The sequence below is a fragment of the Mustela nivalis genome (genome assembly GCF_964662115.1).
Source record: "Mustela nivalis genome assembly, chromosome: 2".
In the NCBI taxonomy this organism is placed as follows: domain Eukaryota; kingdom Metazoa; phylum Chordata; class Mammalia; order Carnivora; family Mustelidae; genus Mustela; species Mustela nivalis.
Window position 1 is genome coordinate 155,977,528 of NC_139021.1, and position 16,745 is coordinate 155,994,272.

The 16,745-nt window shown below is 43.8% G+C and overlaps 2 protein-coding genes across 4 annotated transcripts in view; one reads left to right on the forward strand and one right to left on the reverse strand.

Annotated features, from left to right (window-relative positions):
* Nucleotides 1–4,690, forward strand: part of DNTT (DNA nucleotidylexotransferase) — a 30,939-nt gene extending 26,249 nt beyond the window's left edge. For 2 of the 3 annotated variants that reach the window (XM_082722121.1, XM_082722123.1), the window contains exons 10-11: nucleotides 2,270–2,353; nucleotides 4,261–4,690. In XM_082722121.1, the coding sequence (XP_082578247.1) occupies nucleotides 2,270–2,353; nucleotides 4,261–4,347 (171 nt within the window). In that variant the 3' untranslated portion in view covers nucleotides 4,348–4,690. The remainder of the gene's footprint in view (nucleotides 1–2,269; nucleotides 2,354–4,260) is intronic. The other variant, XM_082722122.1, reaches the window with a different exon arrangement.
* Nucleotides 4,691–5,921: 1,231 nt separating this feature from the next.
* On the reverse strand, nucleotides 5,922–16,012 carry OPALIN (oligodendrocytic myelin paranodal and inner loop protein). Its single transcript, XM_082722128.1, has 6 exons — nucleotides 15,618–16,012; nucleotides 13,218–13,253; nucleotides 10,881–10,916; nucleotides 9,792–9,911; nucleotides 8,381–8,437; nucleotides 5,922–6,463 (listed from the first exon to the last, which is right to left on the reverse strand). Exons 1-6 carry the CDS (start codon nucleotides 15,618–15,620, stop codon nucleotides 6,287–6,289), a joined length of 429 nt encoding a protein of 142 aa, XP_082578254.1. The 5' UTR covers nucleotides 15,621–16,012; the 3' UTR covers nucleotides 5,922–6,286.
* Nucleotides 16,013–16,745: the final 733 nt, after the last annotated feature.

The following is a 16,745-nucleotide window of genomic DNA, read 5'->3' on the forward strand; positions in this document are numbered from 1 at the left end:
ACCAATGACACAGCAAGCCTGATACCATTACCCCTGCTCAATGTTCAGCCTTTCTTTATCTGAAACACAAGACATTGTCCTTGCCATGCCTGTTTCACAGGGTCATTGTGAGAAACTAAAGAGACTTTAAAGCAAAAGGCAGAACTGTCTCAGGTAAAGTGCCTGAGCTTTGGGATGCAGGAGTCTAGGTCCTAGCTCTATCATTGGTTGTGTGGTAAATGACTTAAGCTCTCTAGGCGTCCTTTCTTCATCTGAAAAACAGGCTAATAACAGCTCTAGCCTTACAGGATTGTAATGAGCATTTAACGAGACAATGCCCTCTTCTCAGCACAGTTCTGAGTCCAACTGTGTACTTGAAACTGTTCCCTTTGAGGTACTTAAAGAGTCTTTCAGACTCTTGTAGAAGTCATTAAGTATTAACAGCAAAAGAGCACATCAGAAAATTAATATAAAGCAAGAAATCAGGCCAGTGTCTGGCATAAGGTAAACTCTCCAGAAATATTAAGAAGGATATCATTGCCTGGTTTATAGCCATGGCCGTCCTGACTGGTCCTCACCCAGTACATTTAAGTGATCCTGTTATAAATCAGATCAGGTTACTCCCCTGTCCAAAACCTTGCATAGACTCCCCATTTAATTCAGAGTAAACGTGGAAGGTCCTATAGTGACTCGTAAGACCCTGCAGGATCCTCTCACCCTCTTAATGCCTCTGAACTCCTCTTCTACTGCTCTCAGGGGCCAGGCTTACTTCTCACTAAGGCTGTATTCTAGCTGTTTGTCTGCCTGGAAAGCTCTCCCCCCAGAGTCTACTTGGCTAATTCCTTTTACGTTTTTCAATTGCTTGCTCAAAACCCCACCTTCTCAGTGAAGCCTGCCCTGTACACAACACTTACCTTTCAACATATCCTATAATTTATCTATTCCGTTCTTGTGTCTTTTCTGTGTCCTCTGCTCAAATCCAAGCTCCACCAGGGTAGATGTGTTATGGTCTAAGCACAGAGAGCATACCTGGCACATAGCAGATGCTCACTAAATATGTGTTCAGTAAATATTTTTATTCTCCAAATAAAAGACATTATTATCATTTCTTACAGCCTATGGGGAAATGTTCTGAGGTTTTAGCAGAGGAGTCCAGGAATACATCTGTCAGCACACATAACTGGGGAGCTGAGGACAGTCTCTCACTGTCCTCATTACCCCCATCCTCCCCAACCTTTCCCAACACATTGTGAGCAGCCATTGCTCTAAATCCTGGGGGCGCCAGCAGGGGTGGGGCCATGAAGATAGTGTCCCAGGGCTGGGAGGAAGCTCAGTGCCAAACAACACCGTCATATTTTCACAGACCAGCAGCTGCTGCATCCAGAATCTGCTTCACCCTGTTTGTCCACAACCCTGGCTCCCCCTGTGGCACATTATCGAAGACTTCTGTTTTCTTACACATGGGGTGGTGATGGGGAAGGTCTCCACAGCAGCCAGCTTTCCTAAAGTAGGAGATGGCTCCTCCCACTAGAGGGCGCCATTATTCCACGCTTTCCTACTCTCACGGGGAGGATCAACATTTCTAGATCTGTGCTGCTCTCAGGTAAAACAACATGAATGGCAACTGTCCTCTATCTCAGGTTTCAGCTTTCACTCCCTGCAGCCTTAGAGCCCACCCTTGACCATAGGACATGCTATTCTGGGACAAGTGGCTCAAACCATCACTTTTACAGAATCTCATCTGAGAGACTGAGTGAGAGGGAAACTTCCTTCATCCTCCTGTTCAACAAATCAAGATCAGAGAAGCTGGGTGACTTGCCAAAAGATGCACAGCCAAATAGGGACAAAATCCAGGTTGTAATTTGGGTCTCCTGACTCCTCATCCTCTCTGACAATAGTGATATTCCAAAAACAAACCAAAACCAAAACTACTATTCATCCAGCATTTACTTGGGGCCAGCTATTATCCTGGAGACAACCCTCCCAACATTTATTTATTCATTTGACAAACATTTGCTGTACATCTTCTATGTGCCAGGCACTATTAGAGAAGAGAATATGGTTATGAACAAGCCAGGCTCCTATTTTCAGGGAGCTTACATTCTGGTGTGGAGGGACAATCGCAGAGCTTTGTCATCACAGAACCTTGCCCTCAGGGAGAAAATTGCTTTGAGAATGTTTAGTGGAGATAAATAGATATCTCACTGTAGAGAGTTAGATATCTCTAGACACATAATATCAAAGACATTCTAGGCTCGATAGTCATTTATTTTAATTATATCTCATCCAGCAGTTTGAGAGAGACCTCCGACGCTATGCCACGCATGAGCGCAAGATGATCCTGGATAACCATGCGTTATATGACAAGACCAAGGTAGTTGTCTACCCAAGATGGGCTTCTTTGATCATCATCCCAATGGTTAGCTCTCTGAGCACTTTTCGTGAACTGATTTTAGTGTCCGGGTTCAATTTCCTTTGCCCTGAGTGTCCTGTTCTACCAGATCACAGTTGAGGACAGCTAGAAGAATCCTGATGGGAGCAAGGTCCCCACCTGGCCTGTAATGTACCTCAAGGGCTTTGGGCTCAAAGATGATGAGCTTGTTGGGCCCTGAGAACCAGTTCAGCAGTCAACATTAGCTGAGTTTGGTATATCTTTGTATCTTTAGTGAATAATTCCAAAGGAAACCAAGGATTCACCCAAATCATAAATACCACTCAAGTACCCCTTAAGTGCAATTTTAAGTTATCATGTAGGTCATTAATGAGAGCACTATGAGAGAGAGCAACAGAGCTGCCCTGAGATGTAGACAAGCAGTCAGCTGGGCTCACTCACCAGTCATGGAACTCACTCGGTATGCTAGATGTACACTGGTCATGATCCAAATTCATGCCTCAGCAAAATGATAAATTACTCTATGAATTATGAAGAATTAAATATTCATCTGTTAAATCTGCATGCCAAAGTCTACTGTTTTTACAGTGGTCAAGGACACTAAACTAAGCTCAGAGGGGAATAAGAAACAAAATAACTAAAAGTAATGATCTTGACACTCTAGGAGCTTACAGTCTAGCTGAGCTGTATTATTTAGAAGCTATCTCAATTAAAAGTCAAAAACCCACTCTAAGATGGCATAGCAAAAAAAGGGTCTTGGCTTATAATTGCAGCATCTGGGGGCAATACTGACTTCAGGTTGGCTGCATCCAGCTGCTAATGCAGGTTTCCCTCAGTGTTGGTTTCCTTCTCAGGCATGGTCTTGCCACGATTCCCATCCTTCCAGCTTAACAGAGAAGAACCTCTTTCCTAATAGTTCTGGCAAGAGTTCTAGTTGATATTCACTGGCCAGGCCTAGGCTGTGTGCCCAACCTTGAACCCTTTACTGTGGCTCTGATTGGTCAGGCTTGGATCACGCTGAGATGGAATTAGCTCCACACCTGGTCCTCGTGGACCAAGAGCAGGGAGTGGTGGTTTTCCAAAGAAAAGTCAAAGTGATGCTGTCAGATGAGAGGACTGTAGATTGGCAGGAAAGCCTCAGCTGTCAAGCATGTGAGTGGAGGCACATTCACATAACACAATTTAAGAATACTTACAAATGAACACATTCTAAATAGTCTAATATAACGGAGTATATCTTGCATGCCCTACGCTGTGCTATAGGCAAGAAGGAATGACAGAGAAGTGGTGCTTGGTCTAAAAGAGATCATGGGCTGGAAGCCTGGTGGGGTTTGGGGTGGGGCAGGTGAGGAAGGCCAGAGGGAGAACCCAACATATACAGGTATCTTATAATTGCTTCTTGCTTCTCCTCATTACCTGGAACAGGAGTGCCTCATTTTGGCTGCACATGAGAATTACCCAGAGCCTTTAAATAGACTGGTCATAGGACCTCTTCTGAGATTCTCATTTCACTGGACTGGGGTGTAGCTCAGGCTTCAGTGTTTTTTTTTAGAAGTCTCATCAGGTGGTTCTAATGAACAACTGTAGTTAAGAACTACAGATCCATAGAAAAAATACCAACTGCTTGTAACTAAATATGTAAAGTTGTCAAAAAATTTACCTTAATCTATGAAATATCATATTTTGGGGTTAGAAAATATAAAAATTACAGAAGTCAGTTAAGATCTAAAGAAAAGAAGCCAGTTAGATGACTTTTTATAGTCAGAAGCAGGGAATTATGTTTTGGTAACAATTCATTCTGCCAAGACAATTTACAAGTAAAACTCACTATGTCAGCATCAAGATGTTTAAAAATATCTAAATGCACATATTTCTTTTTATACTTTCAGAAAATATTTCTCAAAGCAGAAAGTGAAGAAGAAATTTTTGCACATCTGGGATTGGATTACATTGAACCATGGGAAAGAAATGCCTAGAAAAAGTTGTCAACTTTTTTTCAGCCCTTTTTTTTTTTAGGTTAAGTAGATTATGCTTCATATTATAGTAAAGATGCCTTAGAAAAATATGAGATTCTTTAAGCCTTATTGAAATACAGATTGCCTTTAGAAATAGTTTTGAAAACATGATAAGGCAGCACCTGGCAATGGGTTATGCTCTAGTAGGCCATTTGTATGACTGGGGCTTAGAATTCACAGTGCATTTTTCCATAGAAATGATATTGAAATGGGTGGCTTATTTCCAGAGAAGCTCATCAAAGCCCACTTTTCCCACAGGATAGCTGAGATACTGTATATTTGGAATAAAAACAGAAGGAAACAAGAGATGGTGGAGTCTTCTTTTTCACTCAAATACCATAAAATATTATAAACAAAAATGTAACAAAATGAAAGAATGAAGAGTTGAAGATTTATCTTGAGGAGAGAAACAGTTTTAATGAGAAGATCAGAGATTCCAGAAGGGGTTCTAGGTCCCTTCTGGAGCTTTTGGAGGATGGGCTCTTAACTCCAGACTCCCTGCGCTCAGGTCAAAGTCTGCTCCTCTGATCACAGTGGAGCTGTGCTCTAGGTGTCCTAGTACAAGGCCACACACAGGATGTATTCCCACTGCTTTCACTCAGAAGAGCAGTTTCCTAAATGCCAAAGGAATATCTTCCCTGTTTTCTGTCTCTGAGTCTCTCTCTGGATCTTAGTGGCCCTTTCTCTCTCAGGGAGATGCTCTTTCTTGATCTTTTCATCTTAGGACACCCAGGGTAAGGGAAGCAGCTTTGAAAGCACATGTTGGTAGGTGGCAGTAATTCATCGGGTTTGTGTACTTAGTTATTTGAAGAAGAGGGGACATGTTCATGAGCAATCAGAGGCCCTGAGTGAGAAGGAAGTGCCTCCACAGCATATCAAAGTGGAGTTGGTGGATGGATCCCGAGACACTATGGACCCAAGATCTTCCATTAGGAGACCCTGCTTGTTCACCAGGACTCCTGGAAGCCATGGTGAAGGCCTGACCTGAGCCAGCTACAGCTGTCCACAGACTTTCCTCAGATGGCAAGCAAATTACTACTTAGCCCACCCTTCTGATTCTGTATTCATTCACTCATGAGTCTTCTTGCTCTCTTTTCCTGGAGAGTGCAGTGGAGGCCTTTCTCTCCACTCCCACAAGTAGATATAGCCTTCATTTCTAATAATCTCTTGGAACAACACTTGCTTTCACTCCACCTTGTTTTCCCTCAACACACACACACACACACACACACACACACACACACACACACACACACAGTCTGTTGTGTTGAATTACCTTCCTTAAGTACTGTCTGATCACAGACACAAATGGGAGCAATGAATCGTCCAGCTATGTGCTACCCCTGTGGTCAGGGAACAGATTTCTCCACATGATTTCTACCTTGAGACATTCAGAAATAAGAAATTGCTTCCTCTCATACATCCCCTTTATGTTTTATTTATAGCCCAACTTGCACCATACTAGCCCTGGCAATCCTTCCCATGGAAGCCAGGTGTGATGGATTCCAGGGTTTTGTTTTTTGTTTGTTTGTTTGTTTGTTTGTTTTTGTTTTTGTTTTTTGAGAAAAAAGATGTGGGAAAAAGATGATAAAGCAAGACACACAGAAATCAAACCCTTTCCCAAATCATAAAGGAAAGCATGGGACAAGACTAAAATCCACAGGCTCCTTCTGGACCTCACTTGGTGATTCGCTGCTTATTAAACAACAAGATCTGAGTGTTGGAATGAACCCTTAGCTCTGTCACCTACAGAGACAAACCAACCCAAAAGTTTTCCAGATTTTCAAAGGAAATTTGGATTGGTTAAGAAGCAGCTTGGCATCTCTTATCACTCTGAGCACAAATCCCTGGGTTTTCAGCTCTGTTCCAGATCTAGATTCTGCTCCTTGATCGAACTGTATCATTCCAGGCTCAACCTGGGCATAAGCCACCACAATCCCCTCCTTCTCTCCATTTCGACGGTGGGACGGTAAGTGTCAGGCATGGACTCCTCGCTTCCTGCTACAGTCTTCACATATACATGGGCTCCTTCTGCTCCCATCAGATTCTTCTCATGTGTGGGTGACCTCCTAGGATTCTTGAGAAAACAAACAGGTTTTTCAAAAATAGAGCAAAGACTTCTGCTTCTGACCCAAATGGGGCAACAGCAACCAGATTACCCTCCCACCTGAAATAACCAAAATCCGAAAAAAAACAAAAAATTAAAACAATAGTTTTCAAGATGCTGGACATCAGGCAAGGAAGGATATAATTCTTGAGAGACAGAGAACGAATGAGAGGAGGCCTACAATTGCCAAGTTCAATGCCTTGACAGATTTTTTTCTGGCCACTCAACTCTCTTCTGCTTAACCTTAGGTTGGTGTTCCTTTTTCATTCCTTTTACCTTTAATCTATTAGTTCTTTATATTTAAAGTGAGTTTTTGCAGGCAGCATACAGTTGGATCTTGTTTTTATATCCAAACTGATAAAAAAAATTTTTTTTAATTTTTATATCTCTACCTCTTAGTTGGGGTAGTTAGACCTTTTATAGTTAATGAAGTCATGGTTGGGTTTAAATGTACCATCTTCCTATTTGTTTTCTGTTTGTTCTATTTATTACTACTTTTAAAATTTTTTTCTGCTTTCTTCCGTAAAGATTTTAGGAGCATCTTATAGAGGTCCATGAAAAAAAATCTGTTGGGATTTATATTGGAATTACATTTATCATATAGATTGCTTTGAGGTTGTTTGACATCTTTATGCTCTTTAGTCTTCATATCCAGGAGCTTGGTATATAACTCCCATTATTTAGGTCTTATTTAATATATTTTACTGAAGTTTTATTATTCTCTACAAAGGGGTTACAGCTTTTCTTAGACTTATTCTTTAGCATTCTACTTATTTTTATTACCACTACAAAGTGGTATTTTTTAAAATTACTTTTTCTAGGTGATTGTTATTGATTTTTAGAATACAAAGTACTTTATCATATCCAGGAAACTTGTTAAAATCTCTCCTTAATTTTAATAATGTATCTGTAGATAAATTTGGCTTTTCTATTTGGATAATCATATCATCTGCAAATAATAACAGTTTTGTTTCTTCTTTCCCATTTTTATACTTTCTTCTTCTTTTTCTTTGTATTTTAATCTGTACTGAGGTATAATTGACAAAACAAGATTATAAGATGCTTAAAGAATATGATGTGATTTTTTAAAATATACATACACATTGTGAAAGGATTTCCTTTATTGAGTTAATTTCTACTTCTTTTTCTTAATCTACTGCATTGACTAGGACCTGAAGTACAGTATTGAATGGAATTCTATTCTGTATTGAATTGAGCATCATCCTTGTTTCTGATCTTAAAGAGAATTCATTTTACCTTTAAGTATGATGTTTGCTGTAACTTTTTTAAAAAAATGCCTTCTTTCCAGTTAAGGAGGTTCCTATTCCATTTTCAACTCGCTAAGAGTTCACATCACAAGTGGCTGTTTAATTTTTTTAGACTCTCTTCTCCTATTGAGATGGTCACACAATTTTTCTGTTTTAATTTTTCAGTGAAATAAATAATATTAAATTGATTTTCTAATATTACATCAACCTTGAATTCCTATCGAGCCAATAAAAATATACTGAGAACCTCCTTTGTGCCCAAGCTTCATTGGGTTGGCTCTTTTCCACATGAGTCCACATTGTACTTCTTCCATACATGGAAGGTTTAAAAACCCTTAGCTTTCATGTATTAATGACATACAGTGATTAATGACATACAGTGATTAAAGAAAAGGTTTATTTGAGAGAGAGACAGAGAGCACAGTGGGGAGGGAGAGATGGAGACAGAGAGAGAGAATCTCAAGCAGACTCCCCGATGAGCCTGGAGCCCAGTGTGGGGCTTGATCTTATGACCAACCCTGAGATCATGACTTGAGCCCAAATCAAGAGTTGGACACTTAACCAACTGAGCCACCAGGCACCGCGTTGATACACAGTGATTTTAACCAAGAGTGCTTACCTCAGCAATCTTGGGATTGTCATAGATTTCTGAAATTTCACATGGCCTCTCAATTTCCTAAGTTGATAAAAAGAATTTAAAAAATGAAGAAGAAATGAAGGGTCACAGCATTTCCCTATGACAATGATTAAAATCAATGGTTCTTAAACCTGCATGCACATAAGAATCACTAGAACACTTTAAAAATAAAGTAACCAAACGGATAATAACCATCCCCCCCCAAAAAAATCCATAAATGAGAGATACCACTGTAAGTTAACTTCATAAATAATCCAGGATTGACAGTGGAGAGAAGTGTGTAGGAGTAGAGATCAAACAAGATTGGCCACATTTTGATAATTGGGTTCATTATACTATTCTCTCTACTATAGTAGACATTTAAAATCCCTCATGCCACAGCCCTTTTGTCCAGAGATACTAATTTAATTGGTTTTGGTGATTGGTATTTGTAGTTATAGTATTAGTATTGGTAGCCTCCTAGATGCATGTTAAAGTGCACCAAAGGTTAAGAAACTATGATTTAAATAAATGACACCACCACCAACCACAATACACCTTACTGTGTTTAAATTTAACAACTTGTCAACACATCTTAACAACCATGATCTCAGTCCATCCTCACAACCTCCCAAAATAGGGAGGGTAGTTTTTATGACTTCTGTTTTGGAGTAGAACTAACCAAGGCCCAGAAAATGTGAAGTCACTTGTTCAGAGTCACATAAGTCATAAAGTGGCAGAACCAGGTGTAGAGGCCAGGTGGTCTGTCTCCCATTAATGCTTATCAGTGTTGAGAACAATCAGGACTGTTCACAGAGGATGGAATTAGAACCCAGAGTCCACACAACACGGTTGTATTACAACCACAGAAACTTCTTGGGTATTGTCTGGGTGGCCTTTGAATTCTGAGCCTGGTCTCCAGAGCAAACCAGCATTTGGAGGGGTGGGGTGGGGTTGGTAGATTCCGTGGGGGCTGATGTGTGTTCTGATATAGAAAAAGGGCAAAGATAAACAGAGCCTATTCCTACCATAGACCCCTCAGCATCTGTTTGTCTCCTACCTTTCCTGAGATTGTCCCCACTCTCTTTACAAAGCTTAGGCCCTTCTGTCCTTGACTTCAGAAAACATACCCACAGTACAGGTGTGCATTTGCCATGGCAACACCTGTCCCTCTCCACAGTTACTTTCTGCCACCCCAAATACCATCCTTATTGCCACAGATTTCCTGGGTGACAGATCAGCTCTGCCCAGAGTATAGTATCATGAGTCTGAGATAGAAATTGAGGGGCAGGAACATCCACCATCATGTCCCCCAGGAAACAGATGCGGATCCTGACACCCTCAGCCCAAAGCAAGTTCACTGAAATACTGACTCCTGCCAACACAACCAGACCCAAAGGAGCTTGCTAATCACCTCAGAGGAATCATTGCTGCTTCTTCTTCGGCGGATCAGCATGAATAGTAGGGACACCAGCAGGGCTGTGGCCACCAGGGATGGGATGCCTGCAGCTAATCCAAGCGAGGGCCCACAGTCCTGCCATACAGAGGAGGGCAGAGTCAGGTTCTCCAAGAATAAAAGGAAAGTTAGGTTGATTAAAAATAAAACAAAACAAAAACCTGTATAGCCTCTAAGTGTCATATACAAAATCAAAAGATTAATAAAATAATGTAGAAAAAGGTGTTTGCAATATACATGACAAATGACTCATGTCATAGGACTTTATTTATATAGTTTAAATCAATGGGAGAAGGATGATAATCCAGGAGGAAAAATGGGCAAAGGATATGAACAGGCCATTCCTACAAACAGAAATACAGATGTCTCATCAACATAGTGAAAGCTGAGAAACAATTCAAAATGATTAGATACTATTTTAACCTATCAGTTTGGCAAAAAGTAAAAAGCTATATCCCACATCATTTTGATGTAAATGTATACATTTATTTGTACTACATGCATTAAGCAATTAATTTCAGATTACCTGGAAATATCAAAGATAATCTGCAGAATCCCTATAAATGCTCAACTCTCGTATGTAACATACCTACAAAGAAGTACACAAATCATAAATATACAGCTGGACGACTTGACATGTGGAACCCACGTAGCTAACCAGCACACAGATGAAGACTGGTAGTGACCCCAGAAGCTGTCCCTATACTCCCAGTAAAGGCATGTGTGGCCACTATCCTGAATTCTGTCACTGTAGATTAGTTTTGTTTTTGTTTTCCAGGATCACCTAGATGGCCATGAAAAATATGTATGGTTTCATGTCTAGCTTTTTCTGCTTAACACTTTGGGAAAATTGCTTGTGATTTCTGCATGCTCGCCCTCATTTTTGAGCTGAGTTGGTTGTAAGAATAATTGTTGAGCCAGATTCTGTGTCTGGTGACAGTTCACATATTTGAACTTTACTCCTTGAAACAAGGTTAGGAAATGCCTAGAGCATTATTATTCCCATTTTACAAGTGACCAAACCGAGGCTCTATGTGACATACTTACTGCTTCTTTCCCACTTGTAGCAGGTGGGGAGGAAGTCTGTGTGGGGAAAAAAAAAATACATCTTAAAAAAATAAAACCACACAATGCACATTATACCAACAGCCCACCCAGCGTTAAGCTGTAATGCCTAAATGCCCTAACTGGAAGATCCAGGGTCCGTGCTCTTTACCGCTGGGCTACACTGCCATCCGTGACCCAGTTTTTGTACTTGATAGTTCGGTATGGCTCAGCAGAGACTGACTTGCATATGTATCCTTGTTCCAACCCCCCCTGCAGATAGGCTCTGATGAGCCCCGTATTCCCCTCTTACCTACTTCACTGGGCACTGGCCTTCTAGTCATTCAGCTGCACCAAAAAGGAAGGGTTATTTATTATTTTTTTCTAAGTTTCATTTATTTATTTGAGAGAGAGAGAGCGAGAGAGAGCACACAAGCAAGCAGGGAGAGGGGCAGAGGGAGAGAGAGAATCCTGAAGCAGGGTCCCTGCTGAGTGTGGAGCCTGACCCAGGCCTCGATCTCAGAAGCCTGAGATCATGATGGAAGCTGAAATCAAGAGCAGGCCCCTCCCACCTACTGAGCCACCCAGGTGTCCCCAAGGGAAGGGATATGTAGTAGAACATAACTGCCAGATAGGGTGACCAACCATCCAGAGAACTGGCCCAGGATATAGGATGTGCACTGCTAACACCAGACAGTCCCAAACTGGGTTGGCTGGTTGCCCTACATAGGTCCAAAGAGGGGAGGGGACAGTTCTTAGAGAAATGGGCTATGAACAGAGAAGGCATTACACACGGTGATGACTAGCATTTACGGGCTCCCCTCTCACTCTTACTCACCTCCGTGGCCCCAAGCTTCTCTGAGTTACCCTCACAGGGTAGGCCAAACCAGAATAAGACAGAACCTGGGGTCTCTACAGACTTAAGTTCAAGCAGCCAGGGGGAATGTTCCAGCTGGGACCATATGAAGGGTTTTGACAGGTACGAGAGGGCTGGGGCTTGGAGGGAGTTGTGTGAGGGCAACAGTGAGAGGGTGAAACAGCGAGCCCCAGCAAGACAGATTCTGAAGGCAGGGCCCTACTGGGAGGGTAGAGTGGATGGGACAGAGATCCAGGGCGGCCAGTAGTGGGCGCCAGAGGCCGGCAGTGAGTCAGGAGGTGGCTCTTTTCCCGGGCTCTCCAGGACTATGCCCCCCCTGTTACGGTAGCAAGGATCGCTGGCTCACGCATCCTCTTACCAGGTAGACTCAGTTTATTCTCTGTGAAGAACAATGTAACTTATCAGAAAAATTTGGCACGGCCACCAAACGTACTGAAAAACCAGGCCGGGAAAATGCCCGTCCCAATCATAACAACACTGCGGGTCGGAGAACAGCCCCCCGCTGTATTATCTGCTCGCAACGTGGGCACAGAAGACAGAAGATCCGCTGTGGACGGAAACTATATGCCTTCCTCAACTCACAGTCTCTGTCGCTGTGGACCGAAACTATATGCCTTCCTCAACTCACAGTCTCTGTCGGACTTGGAGGTAAATGCCATACTCGAGAGCCATAAACCGTTCATCCTTGTTGACCCAACAACGCCCCTTCTAGAACACAGACTAAGGAAATCACCTTAAATGCAGACAAGGATTTAGCTGTAACTCGATTTATCACCAAATGATTCTTGACTGTGGCTAATCAATTAAAGAAACAGTTCACTTGAACGAATATCATGTGACCATTCTCAGTTATGGTTAAAAGGGCTGATGGAAAATATTCATCATAAAGTCTATATAAAATCACATGCAGAGTAAGAACACGTGGTGCAAGAGACAACAAATGTCAAAATATAGGTAAAGTCAGAATATACGTAAACTCAAGCAGGACTAGAAGGAGCGACACCCCAATGTTTTCTGCTGATCGGAATTTAGATGTTGTGATTTTTTTTTCCTATTTTACTTTCAAAATGTTTGTGATTTTTTTTAAAAGATTTTATTTATTTATTTGACAGAGAGAGATTACATGTAGGTAGAGAGGCAGGCAGAGAGAGAGGAAGGAGGAAGCAGGCTCCCTGCTGAGCCGAGAGCCTGATGTGGGACTTGATCCCAGAGCTCTGGGATCGTGACCTGAGCCAAAGGCAGCGGCTTAACCCACTGAGCCACCCAGGAGCCCCAATGTTTGTGATTTTTATAGTTAAAGAACTTTGTCTCAACACCTCTCCCCACAACTTCTTGCAAGGGTCTGAAAACCTGCAGTTCATCCCTCAGCTTGAGGTCCAAGTGAGGGAGCTCTGCCCGCCTCTCCTCACCCATGCAGGCACCTGGGTCCACTTGCCCAGTGACGGGGAGCCCGCAGCACTTACCGTGTTGGCCAGCAGCGTGAAGTTCAGTGAGAAACTCTGGAGGAGAGAAGGAAACATTAATGCTCCAGGAATGGCCAGTCGGTCAGGAGACTGACCCCACTACTGACTGTCACCGACCCTGGTGGGTCTCAGGAAAATTCACCAATTCCACAGGATCAATCAAACCCCCACCTCTGCTCCCAATCCTGGCTCCTCTCCCCTTCTCAGAACCCCAGCCAGGGTCCCGTAAAGGAGCCAGCCAGTAATTGCCTGATGGGTCCCAACCCAGAGGGCAGCAAAGACCACATTAGAAATTCAGCAAAGGGCTGAAAGTTTTGTTTTTCCCCCAGAACTCTTTTGAGGGACGGAATGGTGTGAGCTTAGAAGTAGTTGGTACTTTCTGCTTGGGTAGGAAGTAAAGGCCACGAGGGGCAAGTTCTGACAAGAACACCTGCTCCAAACTCCCTCCCCAGGAGAGAGGGTGTGAGCAGGACAAGGCTTCTGTGCCTGCTGGGTCGGAGACAAAGCTTCCAGGCTGGGGCAGAGCTGCTTAGGACAACAGAGGAGAGAGTCACGTTCTGTTCCCTCCCCTCACTCAGCACCCAGCCTCAACTCTCCCCCAGATATGGAGTCCATATCAAGATCGCGAGCTCCATGGGACACCAAATTGTTAGCTTCTGCAGAGCCTCTGCTGGCTCCTTCTTCTTGCCCGTCCCCATCTTCTGTCACTGGAGTTTGGGCTAGCCCATACCAGTCTTTCCATGCTGCTCTTCCCTGACAACAAGATAGACACTCTTCTAGGACAATGCTAGAGCAAGAGGAATATCTGGGCCACCTTAGGTCCGGGGCGTCTTACTCAAGGGACCCAACCGCTGCCCTTTGCACTAACACCAACCAAGCCCACAGATGCTGCAAGGACACTTGGTGGCTACTGTATGGGACACAGCTGCCCAGAGCCTTATCTCATCAGTGAATACTGGGTACTGATGTCAGCAAACCCAAGACAAAGCTCCCTTTGGGGGGACAGCAGAAGGAGAAGAGCAGCAACAAATGGACCATTGCATGTGCTGTTTATCAATATTGGGATGACAAAGATTTTGGCCAATTTCAGAAAGACATTCATATTTTGTAGAAATAACGCTCCAGTGCTCTCGTGGGGAGAAAAACATCACATCAGTTTGGGTGGGGAGAATCCGAGGCAGTGTCCTTTAGAGAGGCTGCCGGGAGGGGTGAGGCAGCCCGGGGCTTGGAGTCACCTGAGGTGGATCCCAGTCCAGACTCAGTCACTTAGGAATTGTGTGGCCTTGGAAAAGTGAGTCAGAGTCTCTGGTCTCCATTCCCTCACAGCAAATCTATCTTCCTAGGCTTCAAACAGGGATAATGTCAACCTGCCCTGCCCAGAAGCCCAAAGGGAAAAACATCATTGATAGCTCCTTCTGAACTGTAAAATCCACGGTGGGGTGGGGGGGTTGTCACATGATGTCATGTTCTTCATGGTCTGGCCAGCACGGAGCAAGGCACAAAGAAGCCACTGGGAAGTTCTCATAGATGGAATTGCGTACTTAGATGAGCAACATTCCGAGTACTGGAAGTTGCTACATTTCTTGCTAGTCTACGCACTATATAATATCTACATAATGGTTCTAAAGGCACCTGAAGACCTCAGTGGCCAAGTGTCCCTCATTATGAGCTTCCCATTCATGAGGGGAAGAAGGGAGAGGCAGGATAATTACTGTTATTGAGGGGATGCTGTAGGGCAGACCCCACAGGCACAACCACCCTGTGAAAGAAACCCTATCATCCCTACCTCATGGGTGTGGGGACTGAGAGCAAGAGAGGTTGCTGGTAAGTGGTCTGGGACTGGTTAGATCACGGATCTTCCTAACTCCAACGCCGGAATTCAACTCCTTTTAGTAATCTCTTTAATAAAAAAATTCCCAGCAGCCTGTTCTAACTCAGCAGACTTCATTTGATTGAGTCCTGCCCAAATACACGTCACAAGCCAGGAAGGAAATCAGAACATTTCCGGTGCAACTTCTGAGTGTCTAACCATTGCTGATCGGTGACGGTAGGCGGACTGAGCAGATGAGGACAAAGGCGGGGATGACACCCCCTGCTTCACCTGGGAAATGAAGTTAGCCGAAACATCTACGTAGCACCCTTGCTGTTTGTAGGGGTTTTAAACACAAAACCTTAATAGTCAAATAAATGGTGAGAGCAGCAAATATTAGATGAGAATTGTTTTAATGATTAGTATTTTGCATATAGGAAAATAATTTTTTAAAAAATCTCAAGTCCCCTGAAGTCCTAACACCGACGGTACAGTCATATTGGCATGAGATGTGAGCTTTCAATGCCTGGGAGTCATTTCTTATAGCGAGAAGGGAAGGTTAGGGTGAGAAAAGATGCTAGCCTACTCACCATTTCTGATGGCCTCCCAAGAACCTTCTCCAGCAGCACCCTCGGCGAGCTCTGTTCTTAGTGTTGCTGGCTTCTGCTTCCCATTTGTAGGAGCAACAGCCTGGGAGAGCCAGGGTGGCGGGGCAAAGGGGTGGCCCCATGGGAGCTCTGGCCATTTATGGGCAGGGGAGTAGCCGAGTCGTCTGCCCATCCCGCAGGGAGATGGTGTCCTGCTTCAAGGCCACTGTGGATGGCCCCATCACCCATCCCCTTTGTTTTCTTTTTCTCCTCTTACTTTCCAGGCTCCTTCCTCAGCTACACCCCCATCTCAGCAAAGAACCCACGGCTGGCTCGAGAGCTCAGTGGCTTCTGCGGCCAGCAGCCCTTTAGAAAACAATGGGACCCCCCCTCTGAGGCTGGCCGCTCCCTCCCCCTCGTGGACCGCTGTCCCTGCAGCCATGGGTAGAGTGTGCCCACGGTGTCAACACAGAGGTTGGCCGCGTGACGGGTGTTGGAGCCTGCTCTGTGTCCGGGGCAGGGGCCGTGGCTGCCCCAGAGAACACACTCCTTGGTCCGTGAGCGGCCTGGTGGCATGTCTGGCCTCACCCCCTTTCTGTTCTCACATTTTGAGCGGGGACCCTCATAGAGCTGGAGGAAGCCACTGACAAGGACGGCTTTCTAGTTTTTATGAGGCTATTGTTAGGAGTTTTTTTCTTTAAAACAGTGAAGGAACTGGAGTCCCACGCCAACAAAACAACAGAATTCCAACCGATAAATCTGATCACTTAAATGAATGCATTCATTATGGTTCAACAAATCTTTCTTTCTTTTTTTTTTTTTTTTTACAGATTTTATTTATTTATTTATTTATTTATTTGACAGACAGCGAGAGACAGCGAGAGAGGGAACACAAGCTGTGGGAATGGGAGAGGGAGAAGCAGCCTTCCTGCCCACCAAGCAGGGAGTCCGATGCTGGGCTCGATCCCAGGACCCTGGCATCATGACCACGGGCACAGCCCGGAAGGAGGCCCGGAAGGAGTTTCTGAAGCAGCATAAACCAAGGGAGTGCCCTCGGAAGGAATAAGGCAGCGTGAGTTACATGTGTGGAGTTTAAGAAACAAAACAAACGAAGGAAAAAAGAGACAAATG